Below are 18935 nucleotides of genomic sequence, written 5' to 3' on the forward strand. Positions count from 1 at the left end.
TTAGAAACAAAAGTAATGGTTGTTGTATTTACCGCAGGTAAAAGAGTACCAGTTATAAAGAATATTGCCTCAATAATCTCCTCATGTTTACCTCTTTTATCAGTTCTTTTTGTTGTTGTATAGTGAAGCACACACCTATTTTCACCACCTTAACATTTAAACAAGGTAAATTACTAGTTCTAGCCCCCATTAGTCCAGTAAATTCAGCCTCAATTGTTCTTGGATTAGGAAACTTGATATTTCTCTCAGTGTAGATGAAACTAATACCATTATGACTACATCTAATCTTCCTTTTAGCATGGAAATAATTAGAAGTAGCATCTCCACACTCAACCCAAGTTGATCTAGACTTCTGCCTTAGCTCCTCTTTCTCCACTCTGCTCCACTTCTCAATTTCTAATAATAACATTTTCTCCTGATCAAATAACATTTGATTCAACAGGTCATTCAGTATCTGTCTCTGAATAATGCCAAGCTTCTCTCTTGCTACATGTAATTTCTATGAAAATGCAGCCATAAATTTGTTTATATCCTTTAGTTGCTTCCATTTTTTCCAATCCCTCGCCATAGAATGTCCAGTGATCTCCATCTCCCGTACTTGATATATAGTGCTTCTAAAATCTAGGTGCTCCATTATGTTAGGGAAAAATCTAAAAAGTCTAGGATGTAAAGTAGTATTAGAACAACATTTAATCACAATACTGAGGGATTAAGATAATCGGCTTCCACCTTCCCATACTTTTGCAACCATCTCAAATCCCCTAATGCCCAATCTAATTTACTATAATCACAATACTGAGGGATTAAGATAATCGGCTTCCACCTTCCCATACTTTTGCAACCATCTCAAATCCCCTAATGCCCAATCTATTTTACTATACTTTCTCCTCTCTGCCTCTTGTTATTACATCAAGTAAAATGCCACCATGTACTTCTTAATGGTGTCAATTGCAATGAATTCAACATACCTTGGAACCCCTCATCTTCACTGAAATTCGCATATGATCTCATTTTGTCCTCTGAGCTCAACACATTATTAAAATCACCACACAAGATCCAATGGTAATTGTAGCTCACATCAAGTTGATTCAAATTAGCCCATGGAGGGTTAATTCATTTATAGCAAAAATTATAGTGAAGTATAATTGACCTTCCACTGGTTAGTCCCATGGCCCAGAAGGTGTTTCAATCACTATTAGCTCAGTCAATAGGCTGTGATACATCTACTTCAATAAGAATACTAGCATAGGAAATCCTCTCCGCATTTGCCATGAACTTATCTCTATATATAGTATGCTCTACTACACTCGCAACCTTACTTAATGCTTCAACTGACCAGTAACCCACATGTAGCCCAGGAAATTTTACCCATAGAGGACCTAGACTAAGTGCCTCCTTATCTAGCTCAAAATGTAGTTCCCATCGTTGAAGGATTAATGGTCGATTGTTTACATGGTATGACCCTTCCATGAGAATTCTATCCTTTTCACACTATGTCTGAAATTTAAATATATAATTAATAACCATCCTCATGGAAAAGAATCTTAGGTTTAGCCTTCCACACTTTCATTTCTCTAATTGATTAATCGATGGATTATCTCCTGCTACATAGCCAATTAGTGACGATTCCCAATTTTTAACCTGCTCTTTTATATCTGCCTTCTCAATTTGTACCATTAAAACTCTGTCCTTCAATGTTTAAGGAACATAGTTTAGAGACTTACCCTCTAGTCAATTTCCCTACTCTTGTCCAGTATTCTGAATTGGACTAGAACATTTTCCATCTGTAAATAGCAGTCGCTGAATTGTTGGTTCTCTACGCTCATTTTTTACTGCTGTAAGCTTCACCTCTTCTTCTAAATTGTTCGTATCAATTTCCTCAGATATAGTCTTAAAACTCGGTGGTAGATAACTTTCAAATGTGATAGGTTGGAGGTTTCTAAGTATTTCGTCCCGGAGTAACGTAGTTTTTCCCAGATGTTGTTGCTCGATGTCACGCCATAGGTGAGTCCGGTCACAATTGCTACGTTGCTATTGTGCGCCGAGAGAAAACCAAACATGCCCCTCCGACCTTTCGACTCATGAAATTCTTTTCCCTACAAATCTGATAATTATATAGTAACTATACCGAAATCTGAAATTATATAAAATAAATTATTTTCATATTAATTTCATCATCAATTACAATGATGCATCGCATTATCCAAAAACGAAAATACAATTGTCTTGACATTGTTTTTAAACTCCTAACAAATTCAAAAGAAAATAATTACATCATGTACAAATGAGAAAATCTATAAACAATTTTTAGTAACAATAGAAAATGAGCTAAAGGCATGACATTTCTAACAATTTCACTTTCATCATCGATCACCTCAACTTTTCGAATTTACTAACATTGCATAAGTTTTTGAGGGTCCTCAGCAATTCTCTATGCTATGATTTTTTGAATGCAGCTACTAAAAATCGAACTCCGACATAGCGCTTTACATTTGATAAATTATGAAATTTTCATGTTATATGTCAAAAGTGAAACATCTGCTATTTTTTGGGTGTATAACATTAATATGTTTGCAGATCGTTTAAGTAGACATCATACTGACATATGTCGTACATATTCTGAATATTTCGAATAGTATGATATCAACCATCTTTTGCAGTAGTCTGGACTCTTGCGTCATTAATATTTTCAGAAGCATAACAAGTACATAGCTACTTCATTGGACAAATTTTAACAATATTAGTTTGAGTTCTTCGTCCATTTTTTTATTGAAAACATTTTGTTTCACCTATACAAGTAAATGACCCTTTGTAATATCGACTCTTACACAATGTTGTATATTTATGGTTTAGAGTACATAAATTTCATACATTTTGTGGGCTAATTACATTATGTCTCAATTTTTTTTCCAATTACAAAAATTTTGAATTTTTCATTGCTCTTTGATACATTTATTGTTGGCCTGATACATTGCAAAAATGATAGATTACTTAATGAGAGGAATGTATCTGAGAGGAAATAGAGATGCATCTGAATGGTGACAAAGATATATCCGAGAAGGGATATGAATGTATTCGAGATGAGATTTTTACAACTTTTTTAAAATGATAGAAAAATTTAGATATCATGATATCCTAAATTGTATATAATTTTCCTAATTTTTTTTATATTTATGTTTTCTAGTAAATAATAGGTCGAACATTGTCCATGAAGTAAAAAGCCCAAACATGAGAAAATGTTCATCCAAGTTCCATTAACGGACCTCATTATACTGGGCTGGGCCACCATATTTAGCCCAACTAAAATAATATGGTTTCTGACATATGCATAAAGTTTAGAAGGATTCGAATCTTACCCTTTCCACAAGTTTCAACAATAATAGTGGGCCCGGGTGGACCCACATCTTTCCCCTCGCAATAAATGCTCCTCTCGACTCACTCTTACCCAAAAACCCATATACAAACAAAACGCCAACGGCGCATCTTAGCATCAACACCCAAATGTTTTACGTAATGACAAAATTATTAAATTACACTATGCCAAAATGCGCACCTCTTTTATTTCCTCCGTCATTTTCACTCTTTTCTGAGTTTGAAAAGTCATCCAATAATTAAAATTATATCTAGTAATGATATATGTCTTGTTTGAATATCGTATAATTGTACGTATTTTGTTTGATACACAATTACAATTATAATATTATATTTAATTTTAAAAATAAAAATTAATTATTTAAAATTTATACTAGACAAATAAAAAATTATATAAATGATATCAAAATAAATATTTATGATATATATTATTTTTTGAAAATATATTATTAATTAATAAACATACATTCTTAACTAATATTATAAAAGAATAATTAACTTATATTTTTTCAAGTTAATATGTTTCAGTTGAATTGGTCATAACTAGAAATTTAATGAAAATGACTTGCAATATGGATTAAATATTGCAAAAACAAATGAAACTGAAAAACATAACATAAATTATAAATTCAAAACAAAATTTTTTTTAACATAATACCCTTATCACAATTTCAACGTAGTATACATAATATGATTTTTATTTTATTTATTTTTTTAAAAAAGAAAACATAAGTCTATAACCTTACTTAACAATAATTTATATTCTAATTTAAGAATTAAAATACTTACAGAATTATACTAATGAGACAATAAGCATAACATAAAGAAATAGATAATACGAAAAATTTCATAAAATCACACAAAATAAGATTAAAAACGAAAATAAAATAAAATATAATAACATAAATTATAAAATAAACTTTTAAAATTTTTTAGAATAATAAAAATAAAAAAATAACTTAAAATAATAGAACAATTACCTTGTCAATTACACTAATTACTGTAGACCAAATAATTACATGTCCAATTATCTGGTTCCAAACAGGCCCTCAGTAATTTTTTGGATATGTGTACATGTACTATGCTAAAATACGCACTTTTCTTTAGTCAATTTCAACTTTTTTTTGCTCAGAGTCATATCAGTAATAACCTATACATACACCATTTTTGTATCTATACATACCTACAGTCATTTTCAGCTCACACTGTCAAAATTATCACAAAACTATAGAGTGAGGTTTAATGTGCATTTGTGGAGGAAGAAACTCCCAAGTTTAATCAGCTTTTTGAAGATACTTTCGGTCGCTTTCAGTGTGGATGATCCAAGAGTTAGCTTCAGTGCGAACTGGCAAAACCTAGTTTTTTCTCTATTCGTAAGTGAGTTTTCCGATTACGAAGTCTGAGTTTTTTTTTTTTTAATGGAAATGTGATGTGGTTGTTTTTGGATGATAATGTGGCTTTGTTTTCTGTTTTTTTTTGAAGGTTTGAGTGTTGCGGTACTTGTTACTTGACGAGATGTTTGGGTTCTCGAAAAGGCGAATGAAACTCGGGAGGTAATGACATACTTATTCATGCCTAGAAACTACATATAAGTAGCTATAATGTGTGTATTGTTGTACATTAGCTCTGTTTACTAGCATGTTTGTGTGTTGTGCTGGTGTGGTTAGATTTCTATGAATGATTGTGCTTTTTAGTGTTTAGGATTGAGAAGCTGGAACTTATTGGTTATGTCTCCGGTGATTGTGCATATTTCCATTTTAAAAAAAAGATTTTTTGTATGTATATTTTAGTTTAAGAAACTATCAACATGCTAAATTAGTCAATTTGGGTCCTAGACCGAATCATGTTGTCATTTGACCACTTAACTGGGTTGCTGTTACTGGAAAAATTCACTATGGTCTAGAAAAAAGTATTATTCTTTTCTAGTGGCAGAAGAACTTGGGATTTTATCCTCAAATAAGCATGTTTGGAGACGTTTAGCAGTGCTTTACTATTTTTGAGGTTCAGTTGGGTTCTTTTTTAAACATTAGGTCTCCATGAACCTTTTCTAGGAGGTGTAGCTTTTTTCCCCCTTCAGAAAACTATAAATTGCATTTGTAAGAGGTCAGGTACTGAATGCATTATTGCAATTGACATTGGTGAGCTACAACTTTGCTCATTGGCTTGTTTTTGACTCATTATTGAAGTTTTATGATCTCTATCCATGGACCACTTGTGGAAGGCAAAACTGACTTCATGTTAATTGCACTAGGTAAGAGAGCAGTACTGAAATATTATCCCTTATGTCAGATATGGTTTTGCTTTCCTTGCAATCCTTTCCATGTGTAAGATGCAATTTCACTCAATTAATCATTACGCCTTAATCCCATACTAGTTAGGGTTGTATAAGATGAATCCCCCGAATCAATTCCACTACCATTTCAGATCCTCATGTGAAAGATGCCATTGCGATCGCTAGTACAATTTTTGGCATGCCTTATACCATATATGAACAGTAATATGAAGTCCTTGCTTACTTAAGTTGCTAAAATCCTTCTATTGATATTTGATACTCTAGGCTTTTTGATCTCTCTCGTGCATTTGTTATTGGACTTCTTAAGGATATGGATTTTCTCAATATAGCTAGGTCTTCTGAACCATATGCTATTTATATCTGTCTGAGCTCATCACTATTTTACTCAGACTGAACTCAGCTCAAGGAACTAGAAGTCCTATGAGGCACCCCAAGCGTTCTAGCAATTCCAGTGTAAGACCTCTATTGCAACTTTTCCTTCTGTTGCATACGAGAAGCATAAAGTTTAAGCTCTTTCTGCATCACAGGGTGAAGCTGTTCCTCCCAGTAATAATGATTCTGAAGAAAAGAGCTGCCAATGCTCATCAGGTGCACCTGAGTTTAACGATTGTGCTTCAGGTGGCTCAGAAAATTGGATGCTTCTTTCTATAGCTGGAGAGAAACCTACACCTCGCTTCAATGTAACTGACTACTGTTCAAAGGTATCTTATGTTTTTAATTTGTGATGCTTTGGAAACTTAACATCTTGCTTTTACTGAGTAGCATGGCGCAGCTGTTGTTGGGAACAAGATGGTGGTTGTCGGTGGAGAAACAGGTAGCCGTATGTTAGAGGATGTGCAGGTATACTAGTGATTGTTCCTTAAGTAACATTATCTCATGTTTGATGACTCCTGCCTTAATATATAAACAGAAATATTGATCTTTTTTGCGCTTCAAATGGGATAGTGTTTGATTTCATTCTGGAATGCGAAGGATAATTATACCAATGATTAACATCAAACATTTGATAAGTAAAAAATAATAATATTAAAGGTGATTTGCTGATCGTAGAAGTTAAATTCTAAAGGAAACACATGTACATGGATGACACACATGAATAGACAGAAATATGATTTAAGTGTCTGTGCCCAACAGTAAGAAGCCTCTTCATCTTGGTTTGTGGAGGGATTTTCGGAACTATGAAACCTTTTATTTTCCTTTTCTTCTGACCTTTTAACTTACAAAGGAATTTTCTGCAGTTGTACTTTTGTTCCTCCAAAGGACCCAATGGTCAATTGCCTAGCAATGGGTATATCTTATAAAGAAGAGACTGTTACATAGAGGGGGACTAGACCTGACCTCAATTATAGATATATAAGGAGAGGAGCTAACTCTTGTCAGGGCACTTTGTAAAGAGAAATATGCAAAGAGTTAGTGTGAGCTTTGTGACCACTTACCAGTTGAGCTATACAGTCAGTTTACAAAATCTTTCCCAAGTAAAGTATCTGATCTAGGCTAATTCTAAAATTAGTTATGCCTATCCAACTTCGAGAAGATATGCTGGACTAAACTATCTCCCCTGTTTGTCATCTCTTTTAGATCTGTTATCAACACTCCAATCTGCAGTTGTGTTGATTTTGAAAAATGGGAAATAATTAGCTAGTAACTGAGACGAGTTTCAATCATCAGTGTCGTGGAAATTGCTTTGTAGGTGGCATACTTGATACCAGTGGCATGCGTTCATTTTCATTTCAGGTGCTAAATTTTGATAGCTTTTCCTGGACAACAGCTTCATCAAAGCTCTACCTCTCGCCCACCAGTCTTCCTCTAAAGATCCCAGCATGCAAGGGTCATGCTTTGGTAACCTTTACTCTAATTTTCTATTCTACTTTGTTTCTTTACTTTTGGATTTTACATGTCAAGATACTGTTATGGATTTAGAGATGCACCATGTCTTGGTGATTTTTCTCTTTCATGTAAGAGTGTAGATTTTGAGAGCCTGCTAATGGAAACATGCAATGACCTAGCTAACATCCATTTAAAGAAATTTGAAAAGCTTCCTATCTGAAGATGTTAGTTATCTTTGAATCCCACAAAAGGTAGAAAAACTGAAGGTCACTTTCCCAAAAATGTTTCTGTACGATATTTCCTCTATCCTATTATAGTTGATATTGGTTAATGTGTCACCGAGATTAACAGAAGAAAGTCTGGATATGTTATTATGCGGGAGTTTTAGGTAGAACAACAACAAAAACAACGTACCTGGTGTAATTCCATAAGGTGGGGTCTAGAGAGGGTAAAATGTATGCAGCCCTTGCCCTACCCCCAGGAGGTAGAGAGACTGATTCCAAAAGACTCCTGGCTCAGGTTACGCATATCAAAGAACATACAGAAAAAAAGAAATAGAACAAGTACTAGAGGAAGCATCCATAACATTCATAAAAGTTCTTACAATTCCAAAGAGGTTCAAATCTAAAATTTCCTCCTTAGAAGTGTCTAAGGATATCTACCTCTTTGTTGTAGAATTAATTAGTGCTCTTCAAGCACAAGAAAATATTATTGAGGGTGTTTTTTTTGCACAAAACAGATGAAAAAGTTAATTATCCTCCTTGCAAGTATGGCAAAAAGAAAATACACTTGGAAAATTTTTGTTGGTGGAGACCTGATGCAATATGTGAAAATTGCAAACAAATAAGCCATGTTTTGAAAGCGTGCAAGTTTAAAAACAATCCTCAAGCACAAATAGTAGAAACAGAAATTGAGGAACATTTTTTTAGATTGCTTCATAGTAAAATTTATTTTCAGTTACTACTGAAATGATTTTTCTAGCATAATAAGTTGCTTAGTTATAGGGTAAAATTTAATTTTAAAATTTTATCAGGTTGTTGTAGTCTAAGGAAAATTTTCCTATGCTTATATTATGAGACTCCTATGCTTAACTAAACTTAGACACATTTTTTTAGAAAAAAGAACAAAATTGTGGGTAGGGGAAGGGGAATTACAGTGCAGGGAATAGACTTGCCAATAAGATGAACATCCAGGTAGTCAACCAAATGAGTTGTACCATCTTCTAGAAAATCAATAAAGCTGCCTGTAGGGCTGGGAATTCGGTAATTCGGTTCGATTTTGGGTTTTTTTTCCAGTTCTTATAATAAGTGTGCCGAACACTGAATCAAAATAATTCGGTTCGTTTTTTCTTGAAAACAAAAAATAATCACAATATAAGTTACCTGCTGGAGCTGATCGCCGCCTCGGCGGTCGGTTGCATCGGCTGCTTCTGATCAAGGCGGTCGGCTGGACGTCGGCGATGGGAGACGGAGGAGTAAGGAGTTTGAACTTTGAAAAGTTTGTGCAACGTGCGGCGATGAAAAAATAAAAATTGAAAACTGTAAATTTGATAAGTGTGTGGCGGTAAAGTGAACTTAAAAAATTTGTTCTGGAGCCTAAGTTTGCTGGGAACCCACTTTTTGAAAAAATAATTGTTACAATTGGAAGATGTGGAGGGTGAGTGAATTGTTGACTTTCTATTTAAGGAAAGAAATCATTTTTTCTGGAACGGATTAAAATAGCTAGAAGAGCAAACAAAATGGAAAGAAGGGACTGTACTGGATGTTTGGAGAACATCTACATGAATATTACCTGAACATTCTAACTCCCAATCACAAGGATATTGTTATCAATACTTGATTTCAGATGAAGAAGAGAAATAAATGTTTTTGTACAAGTCTACTGAATGTGGTACTTCTATGGTAGCAATGCTGTCATAATCCAATTTCTTAATCTGATTAGTGTATCCTTTTATGGTGTAAGTGTGTCGTGTTGGGGTACTATTCATCAGAAAATTTATCTGTTATTTCCCAGGTTCAATGGGGGAAAAAGATTCTTATGGTTGGAGGGAAAACAGACCCTTCAAGTGACAAAGTCTCAGGTTAACTTTCTGCTAATTTTACAGTGTTTCTATCTAGTCCAACTGTGCTTTCCACTATATACTTCTTCCTGAATTGTCTGTTGCAGTCTGGGCGTTTGACACTGAAACTGAATGCTGGTCACTTCTGGAAGCAAAGGGAGACGTTCCGGTAAAAGCTTCTAGTCTCCTCCTGTGCAATCTGATTGTGCATACCCTTTTCTGCCTTTATGGTATTCACTTCAAAGAAGTGATCGCTCAGTTTAACATAATATAAAGTAGACTCGAGTTTATCTATTATCGAAAAAGTAATAGTTAATATCTTGTTTTCTGCACCACGTCTCACTAAGTCTGGTGAAGTAAACTTCTATTACTTTCTCCTTTTGCATGAGGTATTATCTTATTCTTTTTTGATAAAAGGGAAACGAAAGAAAAGTATTAAAGACTTACCTTCAGCGTGATGTCTGATACATGCGGTGTTATTCGTCAATTTTTTTGCTTTCTTTTTAACTCACCAATTCAATCGACAGGTTGCACGTAGTGGTCATACTGTCCTTAGAGCAAGCTCAGTTTTGATTTTATTTGGGGGTGAAGACGTAAAGAGGAGGAAGCTAAACGATCTGCATATGTTTGATCTTAAATCCTTGACATGGCTGCCACTTCATTGCACGTAAGTTGCTAAAGGATATATATCATTTATAGTATTTTTGACCAAAATAAGCTATTTTTAAAACCAATTTACCTAACTAATACGTTTTTTAAATTTTTACAAAGTAGTATAAACGTACTTCATAGTAACATTTTAGGTTATTTTTATCTTAAAAATTCAACGGCCAAAACTGACGGAGTTGACGATGTTAAATTAACAATCGTTACTCGAGTAACATTGTAGGTGTAAAATGTTGCTAACAATAACGTTTATTGAGAATTTATTGACGTCTAATCCTGCAAATTCGAAATCAAATCCTGCAAATTTAAAACGTTACTTTGAGTAAACATTTCTAAAGAATCCAATCGCGGGTCTTCGACTCCTGCAAATTTAGAATCGAATCCTGCAAAATTAGCTATAAAATGTTACTCATAGTAATGTGAGTAGCGTTTTATCTTAAAAACGTGACGGTCAGTTACAACACTCTATTAAAGTCATATTCCTCCATTTTTCAAACTGACTACAGGTGATTATAAAAGAAATGTTGTTGTAAAGAATGTTCTGCATATTCCAACAATATTCATCCTTACTTGATGAAAAATAAAATATATTAAGATATTTTTTTAAAATAATATTAATAAATTAGAAAAATAATTTTAAAGCTATAGTATTTGACTTATTTAATTCATACTTGATGAAGTTTTGTGAATATTATATTAATGGGCCACACAAGTAAAAGTTTTATTGAATATTGTTGGAATATGCAAAACATTCTTTACAACAACATTTATTTTATAACCACAAGTGGTTATAAAATAAATGGAGGAATATGACTTTTACTTATGTGGCCCATTGTCAATATTATATTCACAAAACTTCATCAAGTATGAATTAAATAAGTCAAATACTATAGCTTTAAAATTATTTTTCTAATTTATTAATATTATTTTAAAAAAGTATCTTACTATATCTTTTTTTCCATCAAGTAAGGATGAATATTGTTGGAATATGCAAAACATTCTTTACAACAACATTTATTTTACAATCACATGTGCTCAGTTTGAAAAATGGAGGAATATGACTTTAACATAGTTTTGTACCTGACAGTCAGGTTTTTAAGAGTCTAAATTTGCAAGAGTCGAAGGCCCGTGATTGGATTCTTAAGTGAGTAACGTTTTAGGTGTAAAACGATACTCATTGGATTCTCAATGAACGTTATTGCGAGTAACGTTTACACCTAAAACATTACTCACAGTAACGTTTATTAATTTAACGTCGTCAGTTTTTGTCCATTGAATTTTAAATATAAAAATAACCTAAAACGTTACTATGAAGTACATTTATACTATTTTTGTAAAAAAGTTAAAAAACGTATTAGTTAGGGGAATTGGTTTTAAAAATAGCTTATTTTGGTAAAAAAAAATTCTCATTTATATGATTGCTAATGTTCCTGCTCCTTGGCCCATCAACTTTACCTGATGGTGGCATTATCGGGCTTGTTTCTTGATTAGTAGCACATGCATGCAGGGGAACAGGTCCTTCACCAAGATCAAACCACGTGTCTGCCCTCTATGATGATAAATTACTCTTGATTTTTGGTGGATCGTCAAAGTCCAGGACGTTAAATGACTTATACACGCTTGACTTCGAGACGGTTTGTAGAATAAACTCTTAAGCTCTCCTTTCCCAGAATGAATGCAAATTTCTTCTATGTGCAACATTCTAATGCCAGATGTTCATGTTCACCTCAGATGGCATGGTCAAGAATTAAAATACGTGGATTCCATCCTTCACCTAGAGCTGGTTGTTGCGGAGTGCTTTGTGGAACTAAATGGTATATTGCTGGGGGTGGTAGCAGGAAAAGAAGTATGTCTAAATAACTGCAGCCTTCTACTTCATCATCATTGATACACAACTCAGCAAAGAAATGCATTTAATAGGAACTCATTTGCAACTTAAGCTTTCTGATTTTTGAATTTATTCTTCTCCTTCTTCCCTTTGTTTCCATTCTTAGTACGTAACCATGCTTTTTTCCTTCAGGACATGCTGAGACTTTAATATTTGATGTTCTAAAACTTGAATGGTCTGTTGCAGTTGCTTCACCAGCTTCTTCTATCACAACTAACAAGGTTCAGTTCAGTTTTTCTTTTCACTTCCTCTCAATTATGATACATGCTTCTGCCTTTTGACATTATGTCAATCAACTTTTGTGTCAGTCAACTCACAGTATATACTCTTGTGGTGCTATCTTTGAATTTTACGGTCAACTCAAATTTTTTATTCTCCAGTATCTGATATGGTCCATACCTAGCAAAGATTTGCCATGCGTTGTTTTGCATGTGAAAGTATGTCTATTATAATTTATGTTAAGTATTACTCCCTCTATTTCAATTTGTTTGTCCTACTTTCCTTTTTAGTCCGTACCAAAAAGAATGTCTCTTCCCCTTTTTAGTTCGTATAAAAAAGAATGCCTCTTCCCCCTTTTTTTTTTACTAGGTGAAAACACGATTTGAATTTCTCCTACAATTACCTAAAAACTGAATATTAAAATATGAAAATATATTAGTTAATATTAAAAGAAGACTTTGTGAATAAATAAAATTTTGTGAATAGATGGATTTCAACCTCGGTGAAGATTTCCAACACCCATTTCCATCATTGCATGCTCAGTATGAAACGTCACTTTGATTTCCTCTTACAAGGACTTAAAAACTAAATATTAATAGAGAATTTTCTCAAAATATGAAAATATATTAGTTAATATTAAAAGCAAACTTATGAATAGATGGATTCAAACATTTCCATCATTGCATGAACTTTTAGAATTTATACACAACTCATTTAAGAAACAAAAAAATACAATGAAAGTAATAAGCGATCAACTATTGTATTTAGAATGAAATGAAAATTTTATTTAATAATCATGCATTTTTGCAAAAGTAATTACCACTGGCTGGCCGCCTCATTGCTACACAAATATTATATAACCCTTGCAACTCTTCATTCTCTTTATTCTTTTATTATTATAATAATTATAATAGCAATAAGTGAACATTTTTCTCTCACAATTAATTACCTTGCAACTCTTCATTCACCTTCTTTATTATAATTATCATAACAATAAGTCAATATATATATATAGGTATTGGGAGAGTAATTTAGATTAATTAGGAAGGAAATGAAAAGTCAAAACGGAGAAAACAAGATATGATGATTAGCATTAGTATAATAATATAATAATATGATTATTATTTAATTAATTATTTCTTTTACTTTTTTTTAAATTTAGTATAGGGGTATTTTCGTAATTCAACTTCTAACTTAAATTCTTCCCACTTTTAACAATACTAGTTTCCGGGCACGCGCTCTGCGCGTGTAACCCATAAGTGTATTATTTCTTAAAAGATAATACTACTAAATAATAAAATATGTCTAATTGAGATTTCTTACTTTGTTTTACTACTAATTGTGACACTCCAATTTTCTGACCTCCAACTGAATGCATCGAGATAATAATATGAGAAATTAATAAAATAAACTTTGTTTATAATTCAAAAAATAAGTTTGCAAAGCTAAAAGGAAAAATAACAACTATCTAAAATTAAATTTCTCGATAATTCCGTTTTATTGGTAGAATAATGCTAGAAAAAATAGTGTAAGATTAACTTTGAGTGAAGGAAAACAAAACCTTTCAACTTTTTTAATGAATGTGTTTAAAGTATTGTATTAAATTTTTATCCACAAACACTTTAAACTAATTAGTTAACTATAAATATTTAAAACTAAGATGTAAAAAGTTTTATTATTTATATTTTGAAAATCAGGATATTTATGAATAACTACTATTTTTATATAAAATTTAATTCTGTCATACATAACTTATCCACCATTAATCTAATATTATATGTTTCACCATTTTTTCCATAAAAAGAAAAGAAAGAGTAAACATCCTATTTTATCACATTCATTCTTAAAGATGAAAATTANAGTCTTATTATAATTCTTACTACAAATAAGTATAAAACTAACACATCAAGCTCCGATGCTTCAGTAATTGAATTCTTATCTATTCTCGTAACTGCATAAGGGAATCTCACAACTTTCACCTCAAATTGTGACATTATTTCACATGTTTAGAGTTCCTACATACAAGAATTGTAGGAGTGTAAATAAAAGTTCTTCTTGAAAAAGTTAAATTTATAGAACAAAATTATGGAAACATGAAAAGTCATATGAATTATTGTTAAAATAAATATAAAAAAGATAGAGATGAAATTTAATTTTAAAGATACATGAATCTACTTTAATTTTTTAATAATTACTCATTTTTATTTTTATTTACATTTATTTTAGAAATTTGAAAGGTCAAGATTATGAAATGAGAATAAGAAGATTATATATATATATATATATATATAAATTATATAAGTTTTAATTTATTAGAGGGGCAAAATGGTAATTCAACTTTTAAGTTTTGAGCTTCCTACTTTTAATAATATATGATATATATATATATATATAAATTATATAAGTTTTAATTTATTAGAGGGGCAAAATGGTAATTCAACTTTTAAGTTTTGAGCTTCCTACTTTTAATAATATATGATATATATATATATATATAAATTATATAAGTTTTAATTTATTAGAGGGGCAAAATGGTAATTCAACTTTTAAGTTTTGAGCTTCCTACTTTTAATAATATATGATATATATATATATATATAAATTATATAAGTTTTAATTTATTAGAGGGGCAAAATGGTAATTCAACTTTTAAGTTTTGAGCTTCCTACTTTTAATAATATATGATATATATATATATATATAAATTATATAAGTTTTAATTTATTAGAGGGGCAAAATGGTAATTCAACTTTTAAGTTTTGAGCTTCCTACTTTTAATAATATATGATATATATATATATATATAAATTATATAAGTTTTAATTTATTAGAGGGGCAAAATGGTAATTCAACTTTTAAGTTTTGAGCTTCCTACTTTTAATAATATATGATATATATATATATATATAAATTATATAAGTTTTAATTTATTAGAGGGGCAAAATGGTAATTCAACTTTTAAGTTTTGAGCTTCCTACTTATAATAATATATGATATGAATGATATGATATTGAAATTGGTAATGTTGTATTCCTCGGCATTAAGGATATGTTGGAGACCTTCGAAAAGAACCAAAAAGAGAATGTAGGAAGCTACTTACAGAGATCCCAACAAATCTACTAGTTCTAATTCATCTATTTCTATCTTTTTACAACAATAATTAAAAGATACAATACAATTTCATTCAACTTTATGAATTGAATTGGACCTATCTCGGAAACACTCTCTAACTCCACGAGGAAGTGGTAAGGTCTGCGTACATTCTACCTCATACCCCACTTGTGGGATTTCATTGGGTATGTTGTTGTGTTTGTATTTGCCCCCAAGGCTTTGGTCTAGTTGTAAAAGCCAATGCATGATGTGTGGGTTATACGTGCATATCATGGGTTTCAACCACACTGTAGAGAAAAGCTGGTATTTAAGTGGAGAAGAATGGGGGACATTATACACCGAGTTTCAAACCGTGTGTGGCCGGCCATTGGGGATTTTGGTGATCAAAAAGAAGTATTTAACTTAGGGTTAGTGTTTGAAAAAGATAGTTGAATATTTTGTTTTTTGTTAAATTATTTTATGGCAAAAATTGACAGTTAGCTTTCAAAAGTAAAAATAAATATTTTAATCTAAGCATCAATTTTATTGTGTACCTATGATCTGATGTTTGAACCTGTACTTCAACAAATGTACATGCTCTTGCTCTAGATTGCATCACGTAAAGGTTACAATTTAGTGGATCATGTAAGTATATTTTAACATTTTAATGAATACCAGGGATTCAGCCTCGTCCTTGTGCAGCATAAGGAAAGGGATTTTCTTGTGGGTTTTGGTGGTTTCAAGAAAGATCCATCAAATGAGGTAACATGAAAACCAGAACTTTTGCTGTATAATCATCTATTAGCTAGCGCTGACATATTATCTTCTTAAAGTCAAATTCTCATGTACAAAGTATTTGCTTTGCCTCATTTCATCTTTCTTTTACAGGTTGAGGTACTTATTATGGAAAAAAATGAATTGTCAATGGGTCGCAGATCAAGTTTAAGTAAAGCTGCTGGGAACTTGCTGTCTGGGAATCGTTTGACATCCACTGGGCCTGCTTCTCAGCCACTTAATGGTACTACTACCTCTCATGTGGATTCCATAGCGAGACAGAATCTAGCCTCTGCTGTTGAGCATCATGGCTCTGGTAGAAAATCATTGTCAGAGTCTTTACTCATTGATCCTAGTTCTGTGTCTGGTAATGTCTCACTTCGCAAGCAATTTTCCAATGATGAAGACGCCAGTGCAAAGATGACTAAGACTTCAGGAGATGAAAGTCCTTCACAGGTAAACTATAGCAACTATTCTAGTATTTCACTCTTCACAATCTCAGGTCCCAGAGTAGATGGATGAGTACATATGACCTATCAAACAAAGTTTTGGATTTGCATTTTCGGTGGAGGGGGCCATGAAATATGATCCTGGTTAAGATTAAGATAATATGTTGGTTGAATTAGATAGGAAAAGAATTTGGAATAGGATCAATAGGTTAGGGATCCAGCCGTGGAATTAGCGACTGATGCTTGTGTTAAGGTAGGCTGCCTACATTACAATTTACACCCCCTTGAAATGTGGCCTTCCCTGGACCATGCGTGAACACATGATTCGAGCACCGGGCTGCCCTTTGATTAATTTGGTTTGAAGTTCTTGAAGATCCTAGTTCTTTCTTGATGGCTATATGTTATCTGTTGAACATTGTAATTTCATGTGTTAGGTGTGTTTTGTTCAGGAAGTTTTTATAGCTTCTTTTCTATTTAATTGTTGCTGTTTTTGCTACTAGTGATTTCTTTATATACTGGGCTCGAGTATACGACAATTAGATTGATTTTAATTTACAATCAAGTGATTGTATGTTCTGAAGTTTATTTCATTTTTCTAGTCAAACTGATGTTTCATTCATCTACATTCTAAGGAACAAGGAGCAAAACAACTAGACATAGGACTCAAAACATGCAGCAATGGAGGTAAAATTATGTGTGAGGAGATGTCTACTATCTCTGAATCTGGACATTTGCCTACTCATTACAGACAAGCAAGTGCAAACTTTCTTCAAGACACTGATGATTTTGTCTTCCAAGAAGGTGATTATAAAGCTGGACTGCCAGCTTCATCAGGTGCTTGTCAGCAGTATGAAGCAAAACTTTCCTCCCTAATGAGAAAGAATGGAATTCTAGAAGGACAGCTGGCAGCTGCATTGGCTGGCCGTGAAGCTGCAGTGAAGAGTAAACAGGACATGGAGAAAAAGATGTCTGATGCTGTTAAGGAGATGGAGTTGCTTAAAGAAAAGCTAGCTAGTGTCGAAATGGCCCAGGAAGAGGCTAACAGTTTATCCAACATTGTCCACTCTGATAATGTCAGGCTTGAGCATGACGTGGCTTTCCTCAAGGCAGTTATGGATGATACACAGAAGGTAAAGAGAGGTTTTATCATTTTATCTATTCCTAAAATGTCCGAGCCAACTTTCCAGCTCACTCTTGTTAAGTTTGTGTCTACGATATCCAATGCAGGAACTGCATTCAACAAGGGGAGTCCTTGCTGGAGAAAGAGCGAGAGCTTTCCAGTTGCAGGTACGATCACAATCATAAGAATGATAAAGGAAATCATAAGCAACATATTATTCATCTTTTAGTTCTTATTCTGGGGTTGGGATGGGATGCTCGGGCAAGGGAAAAACCGAATAAGGAAGATCAACAGATGCTTAGGATTTAGCCGCTCTATATTTACCACTCAAAAGTTATACCATTATCGAAATATACAAGTTGCTTAATGCACATTTTGGCCACATGACCATCTTAGATAGAAATTTATTAGCTCTCTTTTGATTATGTAACTTGCACGAATACGTTATAAGCAGATAATGGAGAGATTTAATTGTTTTTATGCTTCATCTTGCTCCAAGGGGTTGTTTTTCAGACCTTGACATTGTACTTATTCAGGATATATCCTTTGGTTTTGCAGGTTGAAGTTTTCCATTTAAAACAAAGATTGCAATCACTGGAGAATCGATCTCCAACACCTCGGAAACCTTTCCACGTTTAGAATATATAGTATGACACTTTGTATATTAGTTGCGACAAGATTAGGTACATATATGGTAGACTTGAATTGTCATTGACTTTTTTTTAGGAAGAATCAGACAACAACTATCCAGATTGCTTAAGCCTGCAAAGTAGTTCACCTGGCAAAGTTCAAATTTTGTTAGAGAATATGAACTACAATGTTGTACATTTAGCTGCAATTTCTATTGTATTGTACTAATATATTCCATATCAAGTCTGTAGGCAGAAAAATTGTGAACCTAAAGAGTTGTCAATACTATTCCTGTACTTGTGAGTTGTGGGGTTAACCATTTTTGAATAGATACGTGTAAAACAACAACAAAATTTTAAGTTAGATTTTGAATTCACAACTTTAAAATGGGAAAACATACTAATATCCCCAGTACTATATAATTTAGAGCAAATATATCCTTCATTTTTTAATGGTGACATAATTATACTATAGTTGTGATACAAATGATTCAAGCATACCTTTTTCAGTTTCAACTTGTGAACTGAAAAAAATTGATTGAAATTTGT

General features: G+C 32.6%; 1 protein-coding gene across 4 annotated transcripts; it reads left to right on the top strand.

Annotated features, from left to right (window-relative positions):
• The first annotated feature begins 4540 nt into the window (after positions 1-4540).
• Positions 4541-18703, top strand: LOC107008050 (acyl-CoA-binding domain-containing protein 6). 4 transcript variants are annotated; one of them, XM_015206949.2, is made up of 18 exons: positions 4541-4745; positions 4855-4925; positions 6055-6118; positions 6193-6345; positions 6428-6505; positions 7400-7504; positions 9506-9572; positions 9659-9720; positions 10079-10218; positions 11725-11851; positions 11949-12063; positions 12238-12326; positions 16093-16176; positions 16303-16644; positions 17270-17321; positions 17439-17767; positions 17865-17924; positions 18316-18703. In XM_015206949.2, exons 2-18 carry the CDS (start codon positions 4888-4890, stop codon positions 18394-18396), a joined length of 1986 nt encoding a protein of 661 aa, XP_015062435.1. In that variant the 5' UTR covers positions 4541-4745; positions 4855-4887; the 3' UTR covers positions 18397-18703. The 4 variants fall into 4 exon arrangements, with proteins under 4 accessions (XP_015062435.1, XP_015062434.1, XP_015062433.1 ...); XM_015206948.2 differs by having other exon boundaries at positions 4542-4749; positions 17270-17767; XM_015206947.2 differs by having other exon boundaries at positions 4542-4745; positions 17270-17767.
• Positions 18704-18935: the final 232 nt, after the last annotated feature.

This window comes from Solanum pennellii, chromosome 1 (genome assembly GCF_001406875.1).
Source record: "Solanum pennellii chromosome 1, SPENNV200".
Taxonomy (NCBI): Eukaryota; Viridiplantae; Streptophyta; class Magnoliopsida; order Solanales; family Solanaceae; genus Solanum; species Solanum pennellii.